At 38.7% G+C, this 13,164-nt stretch overlaps 2 protein-coding genes across 4 annotated transcripts in view; both read right to left on the reverse strand.

Annotated features, from left to right (window-relative positions):
• The window catches only part of oscp1b (organic solute carrier partner 1b), a 40,303-nt gene extending 32,800 nt beyond the window's left edge, over positions 1–7,503 (reverse strand). Inside the window, exons 1-2 of one of the 2 annotated variants that reach the window (XM_061915132.1) lie at positions 7,449–7,503; positions 2,372–2,526 (exon numbers count right to left, since the gene is read on the reverse strand). In XM_061915132.1, the coding sequence (XP_061771116.1) occupies positions 2,372–2,524 (153 nt within the window). In that variant the 5' untranslated portion in view covers positions 2,525–2,526; positions 7,449–7,503. Of the gene's footprint in view, positions 1–2,371; positions 2,527–4,606; positions 4,823–7,448 lie in introns of those variants that run through there. The other variant, XM_061915131.1, reaches the window with a different exon arrangement.
• Positions 7,504–11,677: 4,174 nt separating this feature from the next.
• Positions 11,678–13,128, reverse strand: LOC133561682 (cornifelin homolog). 2 transcript variants are annotated; one of them, XM_061915136.1, is made up of 5 exons: positions 12,979–13,115; positions 12,686–12,741; positions 12,459–12,584; positions 12,247–12,383; positions 11,678–12,084 (listed from the first exon to the last, which is right to left on the reverse strand). In XM_061915136.1, the coding sequence occupies exons 2-5, from the start codon at positions 12,705–12,707 to the stop codon at positions 11,986–11,988; spliced, it is 384 nt and encodes a 127-aa protein (XP_061771120.1). In that variant the 5' UTR covers positions 12,708–12,741; positions 12,979–13,115; the 3' UTR covers positions 11,678–11,985. The 2 variants fall into 2 exon arrangements, with proteins under 2 accessions (XP_061771120.1, XP_061771121.1); XM_061915137.1 differs by lacking the exon at positions 12,686–12,741 and having other exon boundaries at positions 12,979–13,128.
• Between the last annotated feature and the right edge of the window lie 36 nt (positions 13,129–13,164).

Below are 13,164 nucleotides of genomic sequence, written 5' to 3' on the forward strand. Positions count from 1 at the left end.
ACTACATACGACAAAAGTCACAATTTTATAAGAAACTTAAAAATTTGGCAATATCATTTTAAAAATCGGAATTTTACCTGGAAAAATTATGACAAAAGTCATCTTTTTATTCAAATAATGTCATTTTTTTACAAGAACAACAGAAAAATTGCAATATTTTGATAAAAGTCAGAATTTTGTACGACAAAAGTCACAAGTTTATAAGAAACTTAAAAATGTTGGCAATATTATAATAACAATCAGAATTTTACTTGGTAAAATTATGACAAAAGTCATAATTGACAAAAGTCATAATTTTACTCTAAATATGTCACCGTTTTAAAAGAACAAAAAAAACGTGCAATATTGTGATAAAAGTCAGAACTACATACGACAAAAGTCACAATTTTATAAGAAACTTAAAAATTTGTCAATATCATTATAAAAATCGGAATTTTACCTGGAAAAATGATGACAAAAGTCATCATTTTATTCAAATAATGTCATTTTTTTTACACGAACAACAGAAAAATTGCAATATTTTGATAAAAGTCAGAATTTTGTATGACAAAAGTCACAAGTTTATAAGAAACTTAAAAATATTGGCAATATAATAATAACAATCAGAATTTTACTTGGTAAAATGACAAAAGTCATAATTGACAAAAGTCATAATTTTACTCTAAATATGTCACCGTTTTAAAAGAACAACAAAAAAAACGTGCAATATTGTGATAAAAGTCAGTACTGCATACGACAAAAGTCACAATTTTATAAGAAACTTAAAAATTTGGCAATATCATTATAAAAATCGGAATTTTACGTGGAAAAATTATGACAAAAGTCATCATTTTATTCAAATAATGTCATTTTTTTACAAGAACAACAGAAAAATTGCAATATTTTGATAAAAGTCAGAATTTTGTATGACAAAAGTCACAAGTTTATAAGAAACTTAAAAATGTTGGCAATATTAAAATAATAATCAGAATTTTACTTGGTAAAATTATGACAAACGTCATAATTGACAAAAGTCATAATTTTACTCAAAATATGTCACCGTTTTAAAAGAACAACAACAAAAAAACGTGCAATATTGTGATAAAAGTCAGAAGTGCATACGACAAAAGTCACAATTTTATAAGAAACTTAAAAATTTGGCAATATCATTATAAAAATCGGAATTTCACCTGGAAAAATGATGACAAAAGTCATCATTTTATTCAAATAATGTCATTTTTTTTTACAAGAACAACAGAAAAATTACAATATTTTGATAAAAGTCAGAATTTTGTATGACAAAAGTCACAAGTTTATAAGAAACTTAAAAATGTTGGCAATATTATGATAATAATCAGAATTTTACATGGTAAAATGATGACAAAAGTCATAATTTTACTCTAAATATATCACTGTTTTACAAGAACAACAACAAAAAAATTGCAATATTATGATAAAAGTCATAATTTTATACGGCAAAAATCCCATTTTTATTAGAAACTTGAAAATGTTGGCAATATTATAATAATAATCAGAAGTTTAAAAGTAGCATATATGAATGCAGTATGAAGAAGAATGTTTGAATGTAGACACATAGAATCATCATACTGCTGTGATTATATGTGTCAAGTGTTCATTCAAGGCTAAGGCAACATATGGAGATATATATGGTGTACTGTGACATGGCCTAAAAACATGGAGATATTAAAAAAAATATCACTTTCGGATCTCAAATATTTTTAGTTGGATTTTATTTAACTTTTCACTCTGATTACTCCAAAATATGAAATAATTAAAATCAATGGTGTCCTGCATTATTGATCTTTGAAGGCTTTAATTGCTAAATAAAGGAACTCTCCTGAAGGAATCAATAAAGTACTATCTATCTATCCATCTAAATGCTGCATATTTCCGTTTTACTATAAAAAACAAAGTTATCTTTGACAGAAAAGGCATAAAACCTTATTTGTTTTACTTTATATCAACCTCAAGTTGATATAGAGATTTACTGTAAGCATTAAATAAATAAATAAAATAATAATTTGACTTATTTTTAACATTTTAGTGACTGAGACCCTCTATGTTCCCCAGGAGACCTAAAATTTAAAAACAAATCCATATATTTTGTTATGGTTTGAAAATTAAAAATATCAAAATGGCCCCCGCATGCTTGCATTTGGAAAAAGTTTGGACACCCCTGGCCAGCCCTACTTTGAACATGTTTCAATGTTTATGAAGACAACAAAATCAAGTTCAACCCAAATTTGATCGAGAATTGAAAGCACATTATCTTGTCATTTTCATGTTTCTGGATAATACATTCCAGTCTTCAGTTTCAGAACAAAAATACAAAATATTCCTGTTCAAAAAGAAGCAGGTAGAACGCGATCACCTTGTCCATGCTGGCTTGATTGAGCCTCATGATGGAGGCGTGAGCCAGCCTGTCGAAGACCGTGCGCAGGGCCTTCTTGGAGTACAGCTCCTGCGGCTTGAAGAGCTCCTCCAGGAACTTTTTGTTGAACATGGTGGTGATGATGTCGTTCATAACTGGTGGAGGACAGGGGAAGAGCGGGAAGGCTTAGCAGAGGATACACGACAAGATGGCAGGTAAGAATCTTATGTGGTAGGACACCTTTGACAAAGCATTTCCTCATAATAGAGGCTAATACTAATTGATTGATTAAAACTTGTATTAGTAGATTGCACAGTACAGTACATATTCCTTACAATTGTACAATTGAAAAGACAAAATTATGAGCGGCAACGCTCGAGTTACATTGGCAATTAAAATATATATTTTTTCCGCATCCGTCATTTTTTATTTAACTGGCCCTCGGTGGAAAAAGTTTGTACATCCCTGGTATGTGTTAAAGCCCAACTATTTGAAAGAATACATCCATTGCAAAATTATGAGCGGCAACGCTCGAGTTTCATTGGCAATTAAAATATTTTTTTTTCTGCATCCGTCATTTTTTATTTAACTGGCCTTCTGTGAAAAACGTTTGTACATCCCTGTATGTGTTAAAGCCCAACTATCTGAAAGAATACATCCATTGCAAAATTATGGGCGGCAACGCATGGGTTTCATTGGCTATTAAAATCTTTATTTTTTTCCGCATCCGTCATTTTTTATTTAACCGGCCCTCGGTGGAAAAAGTTTGTACATCCCTGGTATGTGTGAAAGCCCAAATATCACCTATTATTTGAAATAATACATCCATCCATCCATCCATTTTCTACCATCAATGGCAAAATAATGAGCGGCAACGCTCGAGTTTCATTGGCAATTAAAATATATATTTTTTCCGCATCCGTCATTTTTTATTTAACCGGCCCTCGGTGGAAAAAGTTTGTACATCCCTGGTATGTGTGAAAGCCCAAATATCCCCTATTATTTGAAATAATACATCCATGGTAAAATTATGAGCGGCAACGCTGGAGTTTCATTGGCAATTAAAAAATATATTTTTTCCGCATCCGTCATTTTTTATATAACCGGCCCTCGGTGGAAAAAGTTTGTACATCCCTGGTATGTGTGAAAGCCCAACTATCACCTATTATTTGAAATCATACATCCATGGCAAAATTATGAGCGGCAACGCTCGAGTTTCATTGGCAATTAAAATATATATTTTTTCCGCATCCATCATTTTTTATGTAACCGGCCCTCGGTGGAAAAAGTTTGTACATCCCTGTATGTGTTAAAGCCCAACTATCACCTATTACTCAAAAGAGTACATCCATTGCAAAATTATGAGCGGCAACGCTCGAGTTTCATTGGCAATTAAAATATATTTTTTTCTGCATCCGTCATTTTTTATTTAACTGGCCTTCTGTGGAAAAAGTTTGTACATCCCTGGTATGTGTTAAAGCCCAACTATCACCTATTACTCAAAAGAGTATATCCATTGCAAAATTATGAGCGGCAACGCTCGAGTTTCATTGGCAATTAAAATATTTTTTTTTCTGCATCCGTCATTTTTTATTTAACTGGCCTTCTGTGGAAAAAGTTTGTACATCCCTGGTATGTGTTAAAGCCCAACCATCACCTATTACTCAAAAGAGTATATCCATTGCAAAATTATGAGCGGCAACGCTCGAGTTTCATTGGCAATTAAACATTTTTTTTTCTGCATCCGTCATTTTTTATTTAACTGGCCTTCAGTGGAAAAAGTTTGTACATCCCTGTATGTGTTAAAGCCCAACTATCTGAAAGAATACATCCATTGCAAAATTATGGGCGGCAACGCTCGGGTTTCATTGGCTATTAAAATCTTTATTTTTTTCCGCATCCGTCATTTTTTATTTAACCGGCCCTCTGTGGAAAAAGTTTGTACATCCCTGGTATGTGTGAAAGCCCAACTATCTGAAAGAATACATCCATTGCAAAAATAACGAGCGGCAACGCTCGAGTTTCATTGGCAAGCTAAAGTGGACACACACATTAACACAAACACACGTTATTGAAATGATACCCCTTTTTCTGTCATCCACTTTTCAGCCAGCCATTTAATGAATTAAAACCAACATTTGTGTTACTTTGCCAAACTAACACGACGTTGCTACGACCGAAGAAGCGCGTGTTTACATGTTCGCGGCAGTTGCGTTGCTAAGCTAGCGAGCTAACCTTTCTTCGCTTTGTCAGCGGGGATATTTTGAGCCCGCAGCCGCTGGTCCAGGATGTAAAGCATCTCCCCGCCGAGGTTGATAAAGAGCAAAGGGAGAGTCCTTGACGACATGATTAAGTCCTCGCTTGGAAAAAGAAGACAGAAAGCTTGTTGTTGATGATGATGATGATGGCGGTGGTTGCTATGCTTCACTGGTTGCCAAGCCACTGAGACAACAGCCAATCAGGGCGCTCGACGTCATCAAAACAGGACCGAGCTTCCAAAAAATGGTATATTTTTAAAGATAAACAGGTAGCATAGAAATGTTTATCAATAATATTATTATTGCAACAAGCTAATTCTTTTCTACATAAATGTTGATGCATGAAAGTAAAACCGACATTTTCCAATGGGGTTAATAATTTAAAATTATCATTGGAAAATTATAAAAAATATAAAAGCCCTTAAATAGATTTTGTTATTAGATTTAGATTACAGTATTTCCTTGAATTGCCGCCGGGTATAAAGTATGCGCCTGACTTGAATTACTGCCGGGTCAAACTCACTTCGCAAAATAATTAGCGCATGCTTAGTATTACCGCCGGGCAGGGGCGACGCTAGTTATTTTGGGCCCCATGAAAATAATCTTTACAGGGCCCCCAACACATAATTTCATCATTAGGGGCCTCTCTGGGCCCCCCTCCATCATGGGCCCCTAGAATCCGTCTTCTGTACCCCCCCTTTTCGGCGCCCCTGCCGCCGGGTCAAACTTGTGACGTCACGAGTGACACTTCCCCTGTCATCATTTTCAAAATGAAGGAGGCTGATTTCAATACCAGTAATTTGAAATCGCAGAAATGGAAGAAGATTAAGAGCTATTCAGTAGGATTTAAGGTCCAAGCTATTGAATACCGGTATGCTAAAAAGAACAGTAAGCAGCTATGTTTGATTAATATACCTGTGGAGCCGACGGTTCGACAGACAGGCCGGGCACGCTGATGGCGGCGAGGAGACGGAGGAGGAGCGGAAGAGTGACCTGGACTGAGGTTTTATTGAAAAATAAACAAAGTCAAACTTCTCAAGCTATGTCCTTTCTTGGTGGTCCTGGGAACCCGCAAGACGACGGCTTGAGACCGTCACAATACCGTAGCTACGTGTGTCAAATATGAGTCATTAAATGAGTCCCACCTCCTGGTGGTAGAGGGCGCCAGTGATCCTTCTTGCGACTACTCGGCTGCAGAAGAAGTGAAATGAGTGACGTGATGTGTGCTGGAGGAGGTGAAGTGAATTATATTTATATAGCGCTTTTCTCTAGTGACTCAAAGCGCTTTACATAGTGAAACCCAATATCTAAGTTACATTTAAACCAGTGTGGGTGGCACTGGGAGCAGGTGGGTAAAGTGTCTTGCCCAAGGACACAACGGCAGTGACTAGGACTCTACCAACCGAGCTAAGACAAAGGAGACGAGGGACACAAAAGAAGAGAAGAGAAAAAAACGAAGAAGACAAACAGGAAGGAAACAAATAAGGAATAAAGGAAAATCTCCATTAAGACAGAGAGACTTTTAAAACTGAAGAAAGATAAGGAAGACTTCTATGAACAAGTTATCGATGCTTTTGATCAGAAGGAGCTGCGCATGGACTTCATTTACAAGTAAAGGTAAGGCCATAATAACATTTTTTTAAATTACATGTGCTTTTCATGATGGTATCCTTACATCACACTCAAATTTTTACTGCATGCTTTTGGTAAGCGCAGGAGTAAGAAGAGGTTTTAAATTAATTAGCGCCTCGGTAGCAATTCAAGGAAATACGGTAGCCTTTTTTTTGTCTGTTTGAATTTTTGTATCTTATCCTATTTTTTTTTTTCTCAATTATTATTTTTATTTGTGCCTCAGACTGGAAGTCTCTTCAGAGAGTGGTGAGGATGCCGGAAAAGGTCATCAGGACTCTTCTTCCTCCTATCCGAGGGATGGCAAAGAAGCCGCCGCCTGACCAGGGCTTGGAAATTCTGCAGAGACTCCTCCCACCTCCACCAAGGACTGTTTTCACTGCTGGACTCTAGAAAGAGGTTCCGCAGCATCGGAAGCAGAACACCCAGGTTCTGTAACAGCTTCTTCCCACAGGCCGTAAGACACTTGAATGCATCATGATAATCCCCTTAATTCCCCCCAAAAATGGATTAACTGGCTGGAATAAAAAGACAATATAACATACATCTATAAACAAGGATGCTTATGAAAAAGTGCAATATATTTATCCGTACAGTAATCTATTTATTTATATCTGCACCTTATTGCTCTACCATGAGCTAATGCAACAACATTTTGTCCATATCTGTACTGCATAATTTAAATTTAAATGACAATAAAAAGGAAGTCTAAGTCTATATTTTATTTGTTTTTGCTTTAGTTATCTTTCCTTTACATGTTTTGCTCAACCTGATGGATGTTTGAAATAGTGGAGATGTGTTAAAAGTGCCTTGGTTCTTATGTACATTGAGAACACGTGTTTGTATGTAGATTGTTCAATAAAATAAACAAAAAACAAAAAAAAAATTGTTTATACAAACAGTCAAGCTTCTTAACATGATCTATGTATTTATAGTTTCAAATTGGAAAAACGAGGCCTTCCTTTTTGCTTTCATGCAATAACAATAATGAAGTATTTCTAAATAAAAGTAAACAGGGACAGAAGTGGAGCCATTTCTAAATCAAATTTAATCCAGACAGCAAATTTTGTATGGACTTTCTAACAACAGACAAACAAAACCCGATATAAATATATTACATGTTCACATTAAAATGTTTCGGTGTCACAAAGTTAAATATAATGCGAAACATAACACCAGATATGTCTTACCTTATACCCGCACACCATAATAATACTTGGATATTTAATGCGCGGACAATCCATCAAGTGGTGTGGCTTCATAGCTTACCAAAGTCGTACTAAAACATTCAGATTTTTGAGCGCCGTGTGTCCATTCATCCATCTTCTTCCGCTTATCCGAGGTCGGGTCACGGGGGCAGCAGCCTAAGCAGGGAAGCCCAACCTTTTCTCTCCCCATCCACTTCGTCCAGCTCTTCCCTGAGGATCCTGAGGCGTTCCCAGGCCAGCCGGGAGACATAGTCTTCCCAACGTTTCCTGGGTCTTCTCCGTGGCCTCTTACCGGTCGGACATGCCCGAAACACCTCCCTAGGGAGGCGTTCGGGTGGTTCCTGACCAGATGTCCGAACCACCTCATCTGGCTGCTCCCCTTTTGGAGGAGCAGCGGCTTTACTTTGAGTTCCTCCCGAATGGCAGAGCTTCTCACCCTATCTCTAATGGAGAGAACCGCCACCCGGTAGAGGAAACTCATATGGGCCGCTTGTACCCGTGATCTTGTAATTTCGATCAGAACCCAAAGCTCATGACCATAGGTGAGGATGGGAACGTAGATCGACCGGTAATTTAAGAGCTTTGCCTTCCGGCTCAGCTCCTTCTTCACCACAACGTCCGCATTACTGAAGATGCCACACCGATCCTCCTGTCGATCTCACCATCCACTCTTCCCTCACTGGTGAACAAGACTCCGAGGTACTTTAACTCCTCCACTTGGGGCAGGGTCTCCTCCCTAATGCGGAGATGGCACTCCACCCTTTTCCGGGTGAGAACCACGGACTCGGACTTGGAGGTGCTGATTCTCATCCCGGTCGCTTCACACTCGGCTGCGAACCGATCCAGTGAGAGCTGAAGATCCCGGCTAGATGAAGCCATCAAGACCACATCATCTGCAAAAAGCAGAGACCTAATCCTGCGGTTACCAAACCGGATCCCCTCAACGCCTTGACTGAGCCTAGAAATTCTGTCCATAAAAGTTCTGAACAGAATGTGTGACAAAGGGCAGCCTTGGCGGAGTCCAACCCTCACTGGAAACGTGTCTGACTTACCGCCGGCAATGCGGACCAAGCTCTGATACAGATCATACAGGAAGTGGACCGCCACAATCAGAAAGTCCAATACCCCATACTCTCTGAGCACTCCCCACAAGACTTCCCGAGGGACACAGTCCAATGCCTTCTCCAAGTCCACAGAGCACATGTAGACTGGTTGGACAAACTCCCATGCACCCGCAAGGACCCTGCCCAGAGTATAGAGCTGGTCTACAGTTCCACGACCAGGACGAAAACCACACTGTTCCTCCTGAATCCGAGGTTGGACTCCGCTCCAGTACAGTACACCTGAATAGACCTTACCGGGAAGGCTAAGGAGCGCCGTGTGGAATGTTTTATATTATCAATGGTACATATAAAATACTGGTGTTTTCTTGAGTCCTATTGGCATCGTAGTGCAGTCTACATGTATCTCTTATGTGTGACTGCCATCAACTGGTCAAACTTGTCATTACACAATGTACCAAATGAAATTGCTTCCATGTTGGTAAGAAAAAACAGAACTATTACGCACATTAGGCGCACCGGGTTATAAGGCGCAGGGTCGAGTTTTAAGAGGGGAAAAAAAGGATTTTAAGTGCGCCTGATAGTCCGGAAAATACATGCATGCCAACAGCTGGAATGCATTAAAGTACCGAGTCGTATGATTATAAAGCACAGACATGGTGAGTAATCCTGCCTCAGGCTCAGCCAATCAGAGGCCACAATACTGAACATCACAGTCTCATTGTTTTGATGTCATCTAGTACAGGGGTGTCCAAACTTTTTCCACAGAGGGCCGCACACGGAACAATGTGAGCATGCGGGGGCCATTTTGATATGTTTCATTTTCAAAACATTACAAAATATATGGATTTTTTTATTTTTTATCCTTAGGGCTCTTGGGTAGCATAGAGGGTCTCAGTCACTAAAATGTTAAAAATAAGTCAAATTATTATTATATATTTTTTTTTATTTAATACTTACAGTAAATCTCTATATTAACTTGAGGTTGATATATAGTAAAACAAAGTTTTATGCCTTTTCTGTTAAAGACAACTTTGTTTTTTATAGTAAAACTGAAATATGCAGTATTTTGATAGATGGATAGTACTTTATTGATTCCTTCAGGAGAGTTCCTTTATTTAGCAATTAAAGCCTTCAAAGATCAATAATGCAGGACACCATTGATTTTAATTATTTCATATTTTTGAGTAATCACTGTGAAAAGTTAAATAAAATCCTACTAAATATATTTGAGTTCGAAAGGTTCCCCACTCATAAAGTGATAAATTTGTATTACTTTTTTTTTATTTTTAACACTTAAATTTCAAGATCAACTTCCGATATATCTGTCGATTTTAAGTTTGAACTATTATTTGGTTTGTTTTATGCTCTATTGACAAAACTTTGATGTTTTTATATGACAACCACACAACATATGCAATATTTTTTCCATGTAAAACATTTTAAAGTGATAATTTTTAAGTAATAATTCATTATTACATAGATTTTTTTTATCCTTTTTATTTTTGAGCAATGGAAAAAACAGAAAAAGACAAAAGGAAAAAAAAAAAACTGCCTGCATGGCAGCTTTGTGTCAACATTGCCACTTTTTCCTCATTAGATTTCACCGCATTCCACTTTTTAAAAATTTTTTTTTAAATTTTTGCAATACTATCAATTTTTGCAGAATGTGTGGGGGGCCCGTAAACGATTAGCTGCGCGCCGCAAATGGCCCCCGGGGCCGCACTTTGGACTACCCCTGATCTAGTAGGACTGTAGTACTTGTATTTTTTTTTTTGTATATTTAATTTAAGACTTAGTTCAGGGCAAAATTACGTAGGATATATTTTGTTACCAATAACACAGATTTGTATGGACTTTATAAACAACAAACAACAACCCCATATAAATTTATTACATGTTCACATTAAAATGCTTCACAGTGTCACATGGTTAAATATATGTTGAATCAAGATGTTTTAATCCAAATTGCTTATTTGGCAGCAATGTAATTCCAACTTAACCCACTCAGACCCTACAGTCTTATCCCTAAAGTTTTATCCGTCAGGGCCAGCAAGAACATCTCTGCTAATTGATAAAAGTTAATTTTATTTTTAATTGACTTTCCATAAATATACAACAGTATTCATATTCTCTTCATGTCATATTAGGCTACAGTGTTGCTGTTTTTAAGTTAGAGCTTGTATCCAATCAAAATTTATCTGCATGAATACTGCCAGAGGCCTTCTGAACCAACATTAGCGGTGGCTGTGCAGTGTAAACACACGGAGGGCATACAGACCACAGACAGTTGCGACAGCTGATCGGATCACGAGTTGTTGACAATAGCCCACCTAGGCAGCCTTACGTAGAACATGACTGTGATTGGATACTCACTTGTCACTCCCGAGTATCCAATCGCAAGTTGTGATTTACGAAGCCATACCCGGCCAGCGGTGAAATCAGCGGCCCTCACTTTTTTAACCAACAAAGTAGAGCAAAACGTTGATTAGGCGGCAGGTATATATTGGCAAGGGTATTTTCAAGAAGGATATTTAAAGAGAGACTAGATCTTGTGAGACGGGGTCAGGAAACCCTGCCCACCTCAACCGACGCACGGTTTGGTGCTAGCAGGGGTGTATAATGTAGCCTGGAAGAGATAGGGATGCATGGGATTCTGGGTATTTGTTCTGTTGTGTTTATGTTGTGTTACAGTGAGGATGTTCTCCAGAAATGTGTTTGCCATTCTTGTTTGGTGTGGGTTCCTGTGTGGCGCCTATTTATAAGAGTGTTAAAGTTGTTTATATCACAACTCTCAGTGTAACCTGTATGGCTGTTGAACAAGTATGCGTTGCAGTCGTTTAAGTGCGTTCATGGAAGCCACGTACGACTTGTGGCTGGGCTGTGCTATATATTTCTACAAATATTGTAAAGGGCGGTAAAAGCAGCGCCTTCATAGCACGCCCATATTCATGTTGAAGGGCGAAAATCAGCAGACATTCGCGAGAATAGTTGCTCTGAAATTCGGGAGGGTTGGCAAGTATGATGCTGTCAAACGGCATTAATTTAAAACTCGTGGGCCGCACTAACATTACATTTTCATATTAAGGTGCGGGCCGCCAGTCTGAGACCCCTGGTTAATACATAGCACAAAGCAAAAAAAACAACAACTCTGTAGGCAGTGTTATTTCATTTGAAATTTCCAAAGAATTTGGGGCTCCCATTGTTTTCTTTATTTTGTGTTGTGAAACGGGTCGAAATGGCTCTTTGAGTGGTAACGGTCCCCGAACCCTGATCAAGTGTATACAAGGTAACCAGATTGCACATTTGGCAGCAATGGAAGTCAAACTCATTTAATGCTCAGACACTCACGTGGTATTGGAAATCCACATTTGATCAATGATGAAAGCTAAGCAAGACAAAGCTGCCCCAAAAAAAATAAACATGAGCTGTTTAAAAAGAATCTCTTTTATGAATGATTAAACCTCTCCATTTCGGATGCGCATTTCTCTGGCCATCCTGCACACTTCTAATATCCCGCAGAAGCAGGACATGAGGGCGTCGTTGCAAATGGTCCCCTGTGGATGGACAAGACATAGGCAAACGTGACTCCCCAGTCTCGGACCAAGACTGATGCAACCGCGCTTTCTCAATGGCTTATGAACTAACATTTCCTTTCTTGCCCAAGAGCTGCTGAAATCAAAGCGGCTTCCTTCCCTCAACAGATAACTTCCACATACCTGGATGCCGTAAGTGAGCCTCATGTGAGTCCTCATGGCCGTTATGCCCCCGGGGAGACAGCCCAGGCAGCAGTTCTCTCCGTACTTGTTTGCTGTGTAGCAGGCCAATATGTTGGGACAGATGCATCCGAAAGCACCTGTGCACGGAGAGGATAATGATTTATTGTTTGGAAGGTGTGATTAAAACCTGGGTTAAATGCGTGCATGCTCACAAATAAACAAATCACTGCAGCAGGAGCAGAGGCCCGTGCTCCACTCTCCCGTTTGGATGTTGGTCCCATAGCCGCCGGCGCCGGGTTGGTGGGTCACTGCTGGGTTTGACATGTGGCCCACTGGTTCTGAGGTTTTAAAAACAAGACTAGTCAGGAACTTCTACGCTATTCCTTACAACAGACAGCAAATAAAAGGTAGTTTTGTTATCAATTCTCGGAGTAATGACCTGAATCTGAATCTTGCCACATCCTGTAATTCCCACTTAAGAGGTAGGTAATACGCCTAAAAGATGAAGCCTGGTGTTATTCACATGCTCCGTGTTTAGCACCGGTGGTTACATATCATTTCAATGTTTGCCATCCAACAATTTGGACTAGAAATACGCTTTAAGGCATGTTTTTCAGCATTATTGTCAGGTGAAGTGATAAATGCAATATGCGCAAACATGCAGTTTTCCCTACCTCAACTCGTTTAAAAAGGGAATATTCTGCAAGACGGAGTAGGAAGAAAGTCACTTACCAGAAGAGCGTGTCAGTCTGCGCTGGTCCTGATCAGACTGATGAGCTTCACGCCACACAGGAAGTAGGGGCTCGGGTTGAGGTTGTGGTTATTGGCGAAATAAACTGACGATTGCGTATCCCCCCCCACCCCTCCCGTGCACAATGTGCATCACCACATGACGCATTCTTAATTGACCTATCATCA

Source organism: Nerophis ophidion, linkage group LG11 (genome assembly GCF_033978795.1).
Source record: "Nerophis ophidion isolate RoL-2023_Sa linkage group LG11, RoL_Noph_v1.0, whole genome shotgun sequence".
NCBI classification, from domain to species: Eukaryota; Metazoa; Chordata; class Actinopteri; order Syngnathiformes; family Syngnathidae; genus Nerophis; species Nerophis ophidion.

Coding starts and splice junctions, on each gene's coding strand:
- LOC133561682 (XM_061915136.1), bottom strand. CDS start 12,707: ATGTGGCAAGATTCAGATTCAG. Junction 12,384..12,458: donor CTGCAGTGATTTGTTTATTT/GTGAGCATGCAC, acceptor CTCCGTGCACAG/GTGCTTTCGGATGCATCTGT. Junction 12,085..12,246: donor GGCTCACTTACGGCATCCAG/GTATGTGGAAGT, acceptor GTCCATCCACAG/GGGACCATTTGCAACGACGC.